This window comes from Porites lutea, chromosome 10 (genome assembly GCF_958299795.1).
Source record: "Porites lutea chromosome 10, jaPorLute2.1, whole genome shotgun sequence".
Taxonomy (NCBI): domain Eukaryota; kingdom Metazoa; phylum Cnidaria; class Anthozoa; order Scleractinia; family Poritidae; genus Porites; species Porites lutea.
The window spans coordinates 16,735,982-16,749,417 of record NC_133210.1 but is presented as its reverse complement, the minus strand read 5'-3'; the positions used below and the strand labels follow the sequence as shown (position 1 = coordinate 16,749,417).

Sequence of the window (13,436 nt, the reverse complement as noted above, 5' to 3'; positions counted from 1 at the left end):
CGGAGCTGTAATTTTCATCATATATGAGGGGTCATATAACAAGAAAACTCATCTTTGACATTGAAAGCTCCGATGTGAATAAGGCGTGCAATAGGGAAAATTGAACAAAATGATCCGGGATGACGTGACACAAAAAGACTTACTTATCTCAGCTCAAATTCTTATGCTTAACTGATAACAAGCAACCGTTATTAACATCCCGAGGAACTTAAAAACTGGCGGTAGCATGACCTTGAAAAGATTGTTTTTAGGCGTATCCTTGTTGTCCCAAATCTTTCCGTGATGGAATCCTACGGAAGGATGAAATGAAAACCCAAAGAATACGTTTTGCAGTGCAGACACTCAAGCCAGAAGAAAGGCCTACTCTGGGACCTTAACTCGCCGCGAGTTTAGGCGAGTTAAGGCGAGATAAGGAAATTTGAACATAATCTCAAGTTGCGAGTTAGGGCGAGTTAAGGCGAGTTAAGGTCCCAGAGTAGGCCTAGAAGAAGATTGTCCAATCACAACGTTGTCTGAAAACAAAAGATTCTCAGACTTGTTTTTTTTTTTGAAAAAGTTTTGTTTTGAGAAATCGCTTTGATGGACAAATCAATCAATCTTTAAGTGTCCTATGGTTTAAGTGCCGCACTGTAACGTAGACTGATCTATACTCTTCTTGTCCTCTTTGAAACTGGCCACCGAGACACTGAAGCTCTTTTATTCTCGGTCAATTTTCACCATTCTTGCTTTTTTTAAAATTTTTAGCCACTTAGCCAGTTTTGGTTTTGGTTTTTTAGTTTTTCATTCGATTTCAATTGTCTGATCAGCTTATTATTATTATTATTATTATTATTATTATTATTATTATTATTATTATTATTATTATCATTATCATGATCATCATCATCATCATCATCATTATCATTACTATTATTAATTTTTGTAAAATTGCAAAATAAAAACGCTTGTTTACTTATTTTTAAATAGTCAAGGATGAGACGTGTAATTGCTTTGTGGAAACCTCATGTCATATTTGCTGTTTCATTACTCAGGAAACAATTGATTTTGTGTCGGAAAAAAAAAATCTACGTCCGAGTGCTTGCTGGGATAAACGTTGTCACTCGTGAAGCACGTTGGGAGTTTCAAAGTTTAGACCCACAAACAGGTCAGTTCTTGTCACGTCATCTTTGAATGTGACGTTACTCTCTGTGACAGTCATCCAGCTGAGACTTGGCCGAAGTTGGGCGTCAACACAGCAATCGATAGTTTAAGTTTTTTGGAAAGGACATTGGCTCTAGTTCTTTCAGGATTTTTAAAAACGTGTCTACTAAAAATTACTGCATCTCACCAGAAGAAGGCCAAAACGCGGTCTTGTTTGTCCGACAAGCCTGTAGATTGGGCGAATAAACAATAGCTGCAAAATTCGTTTTTATAATTTTGTAATGTGGAGTTTCTTTAACTGAAAAGAATAAAACGGAATCGAAAATCCATTAAGAACGCAAGAGCGCCAAAAAAAATTTTGGGAGGGTGATTTGTAGAATTCATGAAAGGCTAAGATCCCGGTTATGCTCTCTTGTAGTTGAAAAAAAGAAGTGTAGGTTGATGAATGGAATCGAGCGAACTTAAATCTTTTGAACATTGCATATCATCATCGCACGATATTCTGGTATCAATTGTTAAACAAACAGGGCTTGAAAAATTGAAAATATTTGCTTATGAACTTTTTTTGGCCCTTGTGTCTTTGTATTTAGCTCTATTTAGTGTAAGCGAGGAACGCACAGATGTCCTTGAAGGCGTCTTTCTTGGCTTAGCATTTTTTCCCCTTTTTCTTGTAGGTGAGCCTCCAGATGACCCACGAATCGGCTTCCTTCCTCCGAACAACGGCACAACTGGTCAGGGATTTGTAACTTTTACAGTTGGTCTAAAGAAGAACTTTCCATCGCTGACGCGGATTGACGCTCAGGCCAACATCTATTTTGACAAAAACGAGCCTATTGAAACCCCTCCAATCTTTAATACGGTAAGAAAAACAACTTTGAATTAACGAGAACTATTGATAGCAACTGTGAATTTGTGTATGTGTGTAAAAAAATATTAAAAGAAAAAAATCATTTATTATTAATGAGTATTTTCTTCTTTCCTCTCCCTATATATAAAGGCTTATGCTACGTACATACATAGAAAGCAACGTGGCCAAGATATGAGCGCGTCGGAGCTTGGCTTTCATATCATATCAACAGAAGTAGATCTGGGAGTTTGTTATCCACCACAGTTGATTATACCTCGATCATTTTATTCTAATCCAGTAGTAGTTTATTTATCTAATAAAGACCCCTGTTCCCGCCAACCCAAAGGAAAACAATTAATTTTAATGTTATACTTTTATAAAATTAAGTTGTGTCTTTTGTACTATACCAATACATTAATTAATTTTCCCTAAATTATGCTATCTTAGATTGACAGTTCACCCCCTTCTTCCAATATATCTGCTGTACGTGACGTCATGAAGGTTGGAATTCTGGCCGTGGACATAGACACACAAGATAAGGGATCTGGGGTGAAGTCAGTAGACATGTACTACCAAAAAATCACAGAGATTGGTGAGCTGTTTCTGTTTATTTTCCCCTCTTCTATACAATTTTCGTCTTCTTTGATATTTTGTTCGCTTTCAAGAAATGCCAAGGAAAATTAGACTGCTTAATTCATGAACTGTTTATTCTGAAAAGGAAAAGGCCCCGCCTGAACACGCCATGGCACTTTATCCGCCCAGAACTCTCTGTTTAGATAAACTCTACAATGCACGCACATTAACAATGCTAGATAATTTAAGCTATGTTCACACTCAGTGACAGAATGCTCTTGCGCCGGCAAGAATACCATACTGAATAGGACTTTTTTCACACTTGAGAACAGTAATATCGGCGTCATTTCTGCAACCGAGAGAGGCTCAGCCGCGCCTATTTCGAAAGTGTAGCGTCACATATCGGATAGGTTTAGTGCCCCACTTTGGTACAGTATAAACAGAAATTCGGACCGTATCGGAAGTTAATAAGATGGAACAAGTACTTGAATCCTCTGAGACGAAAGTAAATATTTACGAGTGAGAAATGGGATTTAGTTCAACTCACACTCTTGCTCAACCGCACGATGTTCAATGTGTGTGAACTTGTTCAAGTTCTGTGCCGTTACTGTTCACATGATACTCGACATTTTTTCGTGTCAGCACGAAAAGTTATCTGGTACGGTGTGAAAATAGCCTTACTTATTGTTAATTTTGTTACCTCACAATGTACACGTTTAGTTTGTTGGAAGTTTCACTTTGTCACTTTAAAATTATAATAGCGACATCGAAATATGGTGCTGAACGTTTTTTTCTTAGATGCGTACCTGAATTTAACCTGATTTGTTGATATGGAAAAAATCAAAATAGAGTTAGAGCTGGTGGTGGTGATGCTAATGATGTTGACGATGGTGGTAGTGGTGGTGGAGGCACTGTTGCTGATGATGATGGTGGTGACAGTGATTAAGATGATGATGATGATGACGATGATGATGGCGATGACGACGACGACGATGATGATGATGGTGATGATGATGATGAGGTGGAGTTGGTGGGGATTTTGATGGTGATGGTTGTGGTGGTGATGGTGATGTTGGTAATGGTAGTGGTTGTGGTGATAGTGTTGGTGTTATTGTCGGTGGTGATGGTGGTCGTGATGATGAAGATGGTAGTGGTAGTGATAAAGGTGATGATGGTTGTGATGGTGATGATGGTGCTAGTACTAAGAGCTGTTGTGGTGGTGATGGTGATAATGATGATGATGATGATGATGATGGCAATAAGGGTCCCTATTGTCTTTACTCTGGTGCCTTCACTATTAAGAACTATTAACAGACAATCGTAACCGCTTTAGACAAATGCCAGTCGTTTAGATGAATTCCAACCAAAGCGGTATTTTTCTCAGATGCTGCTCAAGATCAATCTTTTCTTCCTTTATTGTCTGGAATAACACAAGACACTGCCTTTCTCCCCGTCCCTCCTGGGTACAAGTACATGTTTGTGGCTTCTGCTGTTGATCACGTGGGTAACAGACAACCGCTGGACTTGAATAAAGCAATCACAGTAGACTTTGAACTTCAGAAACGTAAGTTTGTTTGTAAAAAAATTGTGGAGAAAATTACAAAGTATGATATTGTAAGTTGTGCGCAAATAAAATAGAACCAATTCCCGACAGGACAAATATCCGGTTGGGGAACCCCTGCATCTTTTTAAAACTTGACGATAGCATCAAGTTCGGGCTTAGAGCTATTGTTTGATTTAGTTAAAGAATTGTGCCCTACACGTAAGCGACTTTTAGTCCACAGGCGACCAATTGGTTTCGTTAAATACACTTTTCAAACATGAAAATCATCGGTAAAACGGTTACGAACTGTATTGACTTTTATTATAAGAGAGCTTACTTTTAACGGACCGTGGTGGTGCACTAGTCCTAACACTGTCAGCCATCATCCTCTTATTCATGTTAAATTTACGGCAATCCTTTGTTTGCACCAAAGACTGTATCATCTAAGTTCTGCAGTATACTTAAACGCTTCTATTCAGTAAAGCCTTCAATATACTCCTACAAATTCGCCTTTTAATTTAAAACTTTGAACTGTCGCATAGTTTCACCTGACTATATATGCGCTTCATCGTACAAGGAACTGATTATGATTGTGGTTATGATTATGATAAAGGATTCTTACTACTTATTATGCTTACGTTTTACATTGTAACAGAGTTGAGTGCAGTTCAGTTGAACTTTTGTGCAATTCAAGTAATTTAAAACGTATTTCAATAATTGTGACTGATTCCCATCGAAACCTGCTGATTTGGTTTGATAAATATTTAGCTCGCAGGCGAACTTCATTGAGCGTTCATTGTTTCGTTGTCATTTGCAGCTTCCTGTGAACGACTCAATAATTGCTCTGGCCATGGAAATTGTACTGTTCTCAATTTCTGTATTTGTGAAGGTGGCTTTTACGGGATCAATTGCTCCTTTGGTAAGTACCTCGCTTCCATTTTTCAGTAAAGTGGTTAATAAAGGTAAACGGTTTAGCGCGCACACGAGCCAAAGGCCCAAACGACTAGAGCGTATCCCGGTTTCATTAGCATGAAGCATATCTAGGAGTATTGCTACTCCCCCCAGGACAGATTTCTAGTCCATCGCAGGGTACCCCCATCAGTATTTCGCCGTTACCTATCTATACACCTGGGTGAAGAGAGAAAAAGTGGACCTCCAGATCAGGAGTTTGGGGTGTTAACCGCTCAGCCACACAAGCTTCCACAAAGCGGCTAACAGAAACGTTTTGAAGATATAACCATTTGACATATTTTTTAGTCAAGTAATACTAGCAAGAGCACGTTCATTCATTTTGCTTTTTACTCCCTCCAATATTGTAATATGTCCCAGCGCTCTGGGTTTCTAACCGGCGTGAATTTAAGAGGTTTTTACATAGAGATTATTCCTTTCCCGAAGCGGTTTTAACACAACCTCGTCCCCAGGGCTTTTCCCTTAAAAAAAGGGTGGGGCGGGAAAAGGCCCTGGCATCGGCTGGTCACGTGTCCCCTCGTACACCCTAGAATCCTGGGTGTAATAAATTATCGCTATGTGAAAAGCTAAAATTATGCGTAACCTCACAGCGCGCGATCTTGGGCGGGCTTTTATATCTCTTGACGATTAACGAGAAGTTTTACAAGATTTCCCTTTTGTCACAGATACTGGCTATGGTATTTTTTTTGCTTTCCTGCGATTGCTATGAAGGGGACAGCGAGTAACATTTATAATGACGTTTATAGAGCGATGTAAGTAAATATAAAGGACAAACAAGCCATCGCACATGCATTAAGTTTGCACTGGAAAAGTCCGTTTTCGCGACTCTTCTGATATTTTATTTCTCGCGAAGTGGACCGCCGTACACAGCCTAGTTCTATTCACCTTAACTCTCAGCCATATCATAGCGACACGCGTTGGTTTAGACTTATCTTGTATGACCTGTATTTTTAAAAATTTCATTGACCTCTGCGATCAAATGACTGGCAACAAAGAAAGACTTGGGGCCATTTAAAATTCACAGAGCTGTAGTTGATTCCAGTCGATCGGTCAATCTTCCCTTGAATGTAATGAAAATCCTTCATTCTTATCCTCGAAAGAGAAAAGATACAAGAGGTCTTCAAATGTTTCAGATCGGCGACCTGTCATCGTTCCTGGCTGGAGGGCTGACTTGCATCCGGTGCGGAGATTTGTTTGTTTCATGGTCGGGTTGTACAGAAGACCAGACTCGTGTTTTGATGACCAGCATTTTGATGAACAATTCTATTTCAATTAAGTTCAATTTGTTTAAATCCACTGCAGATCCTGGAGGCAAAGGCCCGCATTTTTGTTTGACATTGAACAAAATCACTTTCCGCTTGATCGTACAGTAATTCCACAGTCACGATGAATTTCTGAAGTACCACTCGATAACAGCTTGTCTCAACTCTGAAGCATTTGACATATTTTGTACGTGACAACGTAGAGCCGGTACGCCGTTTCATAAACTTGTAGCATTTGAATAATACGCAATTAAATGGATCTTAAGCTTTTGAATCGCACACACGCGAAAATATTGACATAGTTCGCGATGTTATTATTTTCCATTGTTGCTCCATTCGACTTCTGTCAGCGCAAAACCAGCGGGTTGCATACAAATTAGCTTCGCAGGAATATTTAGGCTGTACACGTGACCAGCCGATGCCAGGGCCTTTTCCCGCCCCACCCTTTTTTTAAGGGAAAAGCCCTGGGGACGAGGTTGGTTTTAACAGCCTATTTGAAATGATTGGCTAAATGATCCTTGCCCCTTTTCTGGACTAATCAAAAGTGCAGTGAGATTTTCATCGCAGGTGCCTTCTCGCGGTTTACAAGGCTACCATGGCTCAATCATGCTTAACGTTCTGATTGGTTCATTTGCATCACTGTCTGTGCGTACTTTGATTAGCTAGAATTTTAATTGTAATGTGGCTGTCAGCTACACGCAAGCTTTAAAAGTTTGCATTCAGTCAAATAATTCTTAATAATACTAGGCGACAATTGTCTGAGACACAGCGCAGCGACAGGTCGCCCCGACAAGTTGAATTGCCTGGTGTGCATTGGACAATTTTTGTGTTAACCTTTGTCCTCCCGAAAAGTCAGTTTGATTTTCTGTAACTTGTCGCAGAGACAATGATTACACAAACCATTCTTTAATGGACACGCAGGTTTTTGTTCTGATCTTATTAATTTGTTTCCTTTGCAGATTACCCCTTACGTTTTCTGGATCCGATCATGAATGTCATGTACAGCGATACTATCGAAGACAATAGCGTCCTATTGTACCTCTTCGCCTTTATCCCAGATGTTGATAGTAGCAGCTACAACTCAAACTTTACCCTAAAAATTATCATTGACGGGCTGCCACAGGGTTTCACGCTTAATAGAGGAAAGAGAAATGGAAGTTGTGCAACGCTGGAACTTAAAGACTTTGGTGATGTGTTGTTAATGCCAAGAAAGGACTTTTCAGGAATAGTTAGATTGAATGTTACTGCTCAAGCGCAAACGCCAAGAGAAACGAAGCTCAGCAGTAGCTAGATTAAGATAAATATCGAAGCTGTTCCTGATGTTCCACACCTCAATGTTAGCATTTCCTGTTACCACTGGAACAGCAGCGAAAAGATCATACCGGTCTTTTTAGAAAGTCAGCTTAGTGATCGAGATGGGTCCGAGAATCTGACCATCACTGCTTCTGGTTTTCCAACTCCAAGTTATCGATTAGTTGAGACGGGTGTCAGTAGAGTTAGGAACAGAAGCAATGAAACCGCTGCATTCACCACGCATGGTTGGTTTATAACCTTTAACGGAACTTTGACACCATTTGTCCTTACCGTCACGGCCACTGCTGAAGAAAAGTCTAATGGTAAAAAGGCAAACAAGACTGTGGCTATTGATGTGTTATTTTGTGGTAAGTATATTTTAATATCCTTGCACATGTTTAAGCACATTTAGGTGATAGAATAGTAGAATCCCAGTGCATCGAAATCCTCAGTTTCTTATCCTACCGATATCCAGTTATCCCAGGAGAATAGTTAAAGATCGGTATTCGTATAGGTAATAGCATGATTTGTAGTGATATTTGGCATGAATACCACGAGTGATATTTCGAAATTGTTATACGTAATTTGAGACAATTTTTAAATATCACGTGGGATATTTATGTCAAATATCACGTATATTATTTGTTTATACTATACTACCCACAAAGCGTTTGTAATTTTGACGTGTAGATATTTCAAATTAAACTGAAATACCACTGCGCTAAACCAATCAAATTGCAGAAATTTCTCATGTAGTAGTATAAAAACTCGAGGATAGGACTCACTCAGGCATGTCTAATGACACAAATATATCAAAATAAAAAATATACATATAAGTAAATAAGACTGATAAAGTGCCGTTTTTGGGAGACTCTCCTAAAATTTTCATACTTTCATTCGTTTTTTTTTTTTAATTTCAACTTTTAGTAACTTGTGAGGCAGTGAACAACTGCTCTGGGAGCGGAAAGTGTGTTAGAGTTAATACCTGTGATTGCAAAAGTGGATTTAAAGGATCTCCGGATTGCTCAGAAGGTTGGCTCAGCTGTGAACTTTGTTGTTGGCCCCGCTAAAAGTTAAATTGGTTTAATGATAACGCTTTGAATGCGCGAAATGCAGGGGACGTTTGTTTCATACCCCTTCCACCATGACCCTGGCTACAGACTGTAGCGTTATCCGTTAGTGACCGGTTTAGAAACGCTTACTCCGAGTCTAAGTTCTAAGAAGGTATAGATGAAGTTTTTGAGGTGTCAGGCATCTTAGGGTTCTGTCCAGTTACGAAGGAAATTTCTATTGCAGTGTCTTTGGTTTAATGTATTACACAATGATGTAATGTATTACATCATTGTGTATATTATATATAGTGTATACTTTGGTATTTTCCCCCTACAACAAACTAGGGCGGAAACCCTCGTCCCAAATTAAATCTCAGTATTCACAATTGATTGCAAATTTGATTAGCGTGGTTTCCACATAATCTATACAATCGCTCCAATCATCAGGGTCGCTGAAGGAAAAATATCCCAATTAATGGGACGAATTAGAGAATTTTTTTTTTCTGAGGATAGGTCAGCAGGCTTAGGGAATGCACAAACTAGCCGATCTTTACCAGCCATTTCTATGAAAATCAAGGTAAATGTTTACTGGCGTGTGTTGCCGACAAACCGATATTTATTCATCATAGTATCTGTAACGCTTTGGTTTTTGTTACTGTTGTAGTTTCTTGCGAACAAGTGAGTAACTGTTCCTCACACGGTAACTGTACGGGCCCAAATGTGTGTGATTGTCAGAATGGATACAAATCCATTGGATGCGCACAAGGTACCATTTAAACTTTTATTAAGACGGATGAACATTGTTTTTTTTAACTTATTAGCTGTACTCCATGTTTTAATTGATTAATACACTAAAGAACTAGGAAAGGCGAAAAAGGAGTGCGAAACAGATTATTGACACATTATTTTGGTTTACATGAATAGTGTCCTGCGAGCTGGTCGACCGCTGCACAGGACATGGTAATTGTAGCGGGCCTAATGAGTGTACGTGTTACAGTGGATATAAAGGAATAAACTGCTCAGAAGGTAAAAAGAGGCTGTTCATAAATTAGCTATCGTATTGTTGTTCTCGTATTGCCTGCTTTTGAGGCTCGTTCAGAGTCAGTCAGTAGTCAATTTACCGTTAATCACAATGTATGTGTCAGATGCATTGCCAGTCATTAAAAGGTGACTTTTTCTTGGAAGCAACGTTGTGTGACCCAGAGAGTTCTGTTTCTTCTTTCACAATGTTCACAGTCATCACCTGCTTTCAACAAAGGTATAAATTGGTAACCGTATTTCCTCTAATAATAGCCGTCCTTTGATTCATCGCCCCCCTTTGACAGAAATATTTAAATAATCGCCCCACCCCTTTCACTCTCTTCTCTTTCTTTTATCCCCTGGCTGTTAATTAAAATTGGCACCCTGGCTAATAAACAAGCTTTCATTTAATGATTTGTTTACAACTGAGTAGTTACAATAATGATCAGTGACTACTCAAGCTCTGACGCCGAGGATATTGACATTGGAAATTAATAAAAGCAACAAAGTTGGAACTCTTAAAAAGCGCATTCTCAGTTTATTTGATTTGGTTATTATTTTTGTGATAAGTAATTGGATAGTAAAAGAAAATATTTATTGCACGACTTTCAGTGAACAATATTTGAAATAATCGCCTCCCCCGAATAACCGCCCCCTAATTGGTGCGTAAAAATAAATAATCGCCCCCGGCTATTATTCGAGGAATACAGTAACTGATGCGAATTTGCTGAAAAGTATTTGTGGAAAAGTTGCAGTTGGCTTAATTCTAATTCTGGCTTAATTTTAGTGTAGAAAAATAGCTCACAGAAACAACCTTGTCTAGAAGTATGTCCAGAAGTTTATATTTATAACGATGAAAAATAAATTATTTGCTAAACCACTGGATTGTTACATTTTATTCCTTTACCTAGTTACTTGTGAGTCGTTAAATAACTGTTCGAGTCGCGGAAACTGTACTGGTCCAAATAAGTGCACTTGTGAAAGAGGCTTCAAAGGAGCGGTCGATTGTTCTGAAGGTTAGTTTTAAGATAATCAGACAGATATTTAGACGAACCTATAAAACCATACACTGTTCTCAAACCCCCAGTAGGCGAAGGGATAGTTTATTGATGGGAGACTATTAGTTCTTATGCGAGAAACTTTTTCCTTCTAGCGTGTCAGACACCTTCTGTCTTTGTTACGTTGTACCCCTTATAAGACCCACTTTATTTTACGGTCAATATGTTTAGGACGATAGTACTAACCGAAGAGACTACTAAAAGTATGTTTACGTCTCTTTCGTTGCAACATACAACAGCAAACAGTTTCAATGCCTAAATATAACCTTTAGAATTCGGTTGATGCGAAGACAAGTTTCAGCTTTTTAGAAAGACACAAAGTACACCAAATCCCATCCTAGAAAAAAACAAATTCTTAGGTGCTTTATCGAACGAAATCGGGCGTCCTGGACTCTCTCGACATTTAGGAACTCACTTGTGCCCTTTATCGAACGTACTTTTAGCGGGTGACATCTAACAAAAAACACGTTTCCATTTTACGGGCACCTCTCTGTCACGGTTACTTTCAGACTTTCAGTTCCCAAGATACCAAACTTCATGCAATCCCCGTCTCTGTAATACGGACACCTATGAAAGAGGGGCACTGGACTTTGTCGCTGTAATGTCCTGATTAAGGCGTTTTGGTTGTATTGCTTTGGTCAGTCCAGCTAAATTACTTGCTGTTTTATTTCTCTTGCAGTTTCATGTGAATCTTTAAATCATTGTTCGGGACAAGGTGATTGTGTCGGACCGAACGTCTGTACCTGTCATGCGGGTTTTAAAGGACTTCAGTGCTCAGAAGGTATTTCAGTAAATTCATTCGAAATGGACTTCGTTGGACAATAGTCATGACTTCATGACTGTATTGTTTTTCCTAACACTACAGTTACTTGCGTGTCGTTAAACAACTGCTCTAATCAAGGAGACTGCACGGGACCGAATGTGTGCGCATGCAAAGAGGGCTTCCAAGGAGCAGCGGATTGCTCTAAAGGTACACTACCAGTTATTTAATCAACGGTACCCTTGTAAAACCTTGACATTTAAGCAAAATATTTGGAATTATTTAAAACTTGCCAATTTAAAACCTCTTTGGTAGTTGCCTGAGGCTCTGTTGGAAATCTTTAATCAATAGTCTATACTTATCATCAATGACTAACAAGTACTAGGATATTGCCATCAGTAGTGTAAAATCCTTCCATTGGGTAGCAAAAGATGGCGCAGTGGTGAGAGTGCTCGCGTCTCATCAATGATGTGGTCCGGGTTCAAATCCCGGCGTCGACGCCATGTTTGGGTTGAGTTTGTTGTTGGTTCTCTCCCTTGCTCCGAGAGGTTTTTATCCGGGTACTCCGGTTTTCCCCTCTCATCAAAAACCAACACTTCCAAATTCCAATTCGACCAGGAATCAGATAGAAGAAGAACCACTTTGTGGATGTGCTACCTCCAAATCGTTATTTATTTATTTTATTCATTTAAAAGTAAATTTGTTTATTGACAATTTAATAAAAGACTTTCTTTGCAAGCTGTTACACAAGAAGCATCCCGTATTTTTACCTCAGCTATTGGAAATTGTCCCTCCCGTCGGAGACCTCAGGCGTTTCCCTCTTGCGTATCGTTCAGTGGGGTCATCTACTCAGACTTATAAGGATTTCATCAATCGGGATCGAAACTCCTTGTTGTGTGCACGCCAATGGCGGACTTTAGCCTAGTCGACCTGCAACATGCCCTATTGTCTGCACAATCCGCATACGATAGAGGGTGGACCACGAACCAGACTGAAAATCCTAACGTCCTGGGCCCGGTTGCATAAAACGCCCGTAACAACTACGGGTATACGTACGTGCACTCGTAACTTAAGTGAGTTGCATTAAATCACTTAAGTGGTCCACTTAGGGAATTCACTTAAGTGGTTGCACTTACGATTTTCGTAAGTGTTCACTTAAGTGTCGGTTATGCAACAGAAATTGCGGCTGTTGCATAAAACTTTTTTTACGGGAAAAATAGTTCGTAAATTTACGGGACCTGTGTAGGTCCCGTATCGTCACTGTTTTTACTAAACTTAACGAGATCTTTTACTGAGAAGTGAAAAAAAGTATTTTTCTTCACGTTACTTATTCTAATGCGCTTTGTTAACATCTGATGTACACTTTAAAGCCGACGTTGTGAAAAAAGAAGAAGAATTATATCATTTTCAGTAGACACTGAAGAAAAATAACGATTGCATACAAATTTCATTTTTTTGAGGGGCTTAAAAGTGTTCGAAACGACTTAAAACTTTCTTTACACTCACCGATGGTTAGCTTAAAAAAAAAGAGTGAGTCATTAATAAAGTACTATATCAAAGTTACGTGTGCCTTTAAGTGAGCCCGTAAGTTACCACGTAAGACAGTAACTTACGAAAGTGCTAAGTGCGTTCCATGCAACACCCGTAAGTGTACCCATAACGGATTCGTAAGTGATCTACTTAAGTGGGCTCTTAAGTGCTGGTTTTATGCAACCGGGCCCTGGCCCCGGTTGTTCAAACGTTGGATAGCGCTATCTACCGGATAAATCACTATCCAATGGATAAGTACTAGTGAAACGAATTGCGTCATCCACTGGATAGATTTTTATCCGGTGCATAGCGCTATCCAACGTTTGAACAACCGGGGCCTGTTCTTTAAGTAATAACTAACTGTAATATCCATGGTTTCATTCCCAGTT

General features: G+C 39.2%; 1 protein-coding gene across 1 annotated transcript in view; it reads left to right on the top strand.

The window, feature by feature from the left end:
- LOC140949595 (uncharacterized) overlaps nt 1-11,747 on the top strand; it is a 37,639-nt gene extending 25,892 nt beyond the window's left edge. Inside the window, 12 exon segments of the mRNA XM_073398754.1 lie at nt 967-1,144; nt 1,815-1,999; nt 2,435-2,579; nt 3,945-4,124; nt 4,921-5,022; nt 7,294-7,995; nt 8,555-8,659; nt 9,344-9,445; nt 9,604-9,705; nt 10,611-10,715; nt 11,437-11,538; nt 11,623-11,747. Coding sequence (XP_073254855.1) covers nt 967-1,144; nt 1,815-1,999; nt 2,435-2,579; nt 3,945-4,124; nt 4,921-5,022; nt 7,294-7,995; nt 8,555-8,659; nt 9,344-9,445; nt 9,604-9,705; nt 10,611-10,715; nt 11,437-11,538; nt 11,623-11,747 — 2,133 coding nt within the window.
- The last annotated feature ends 1,689 nt before the right edge of the window (nt 11,748-13,436 follow it).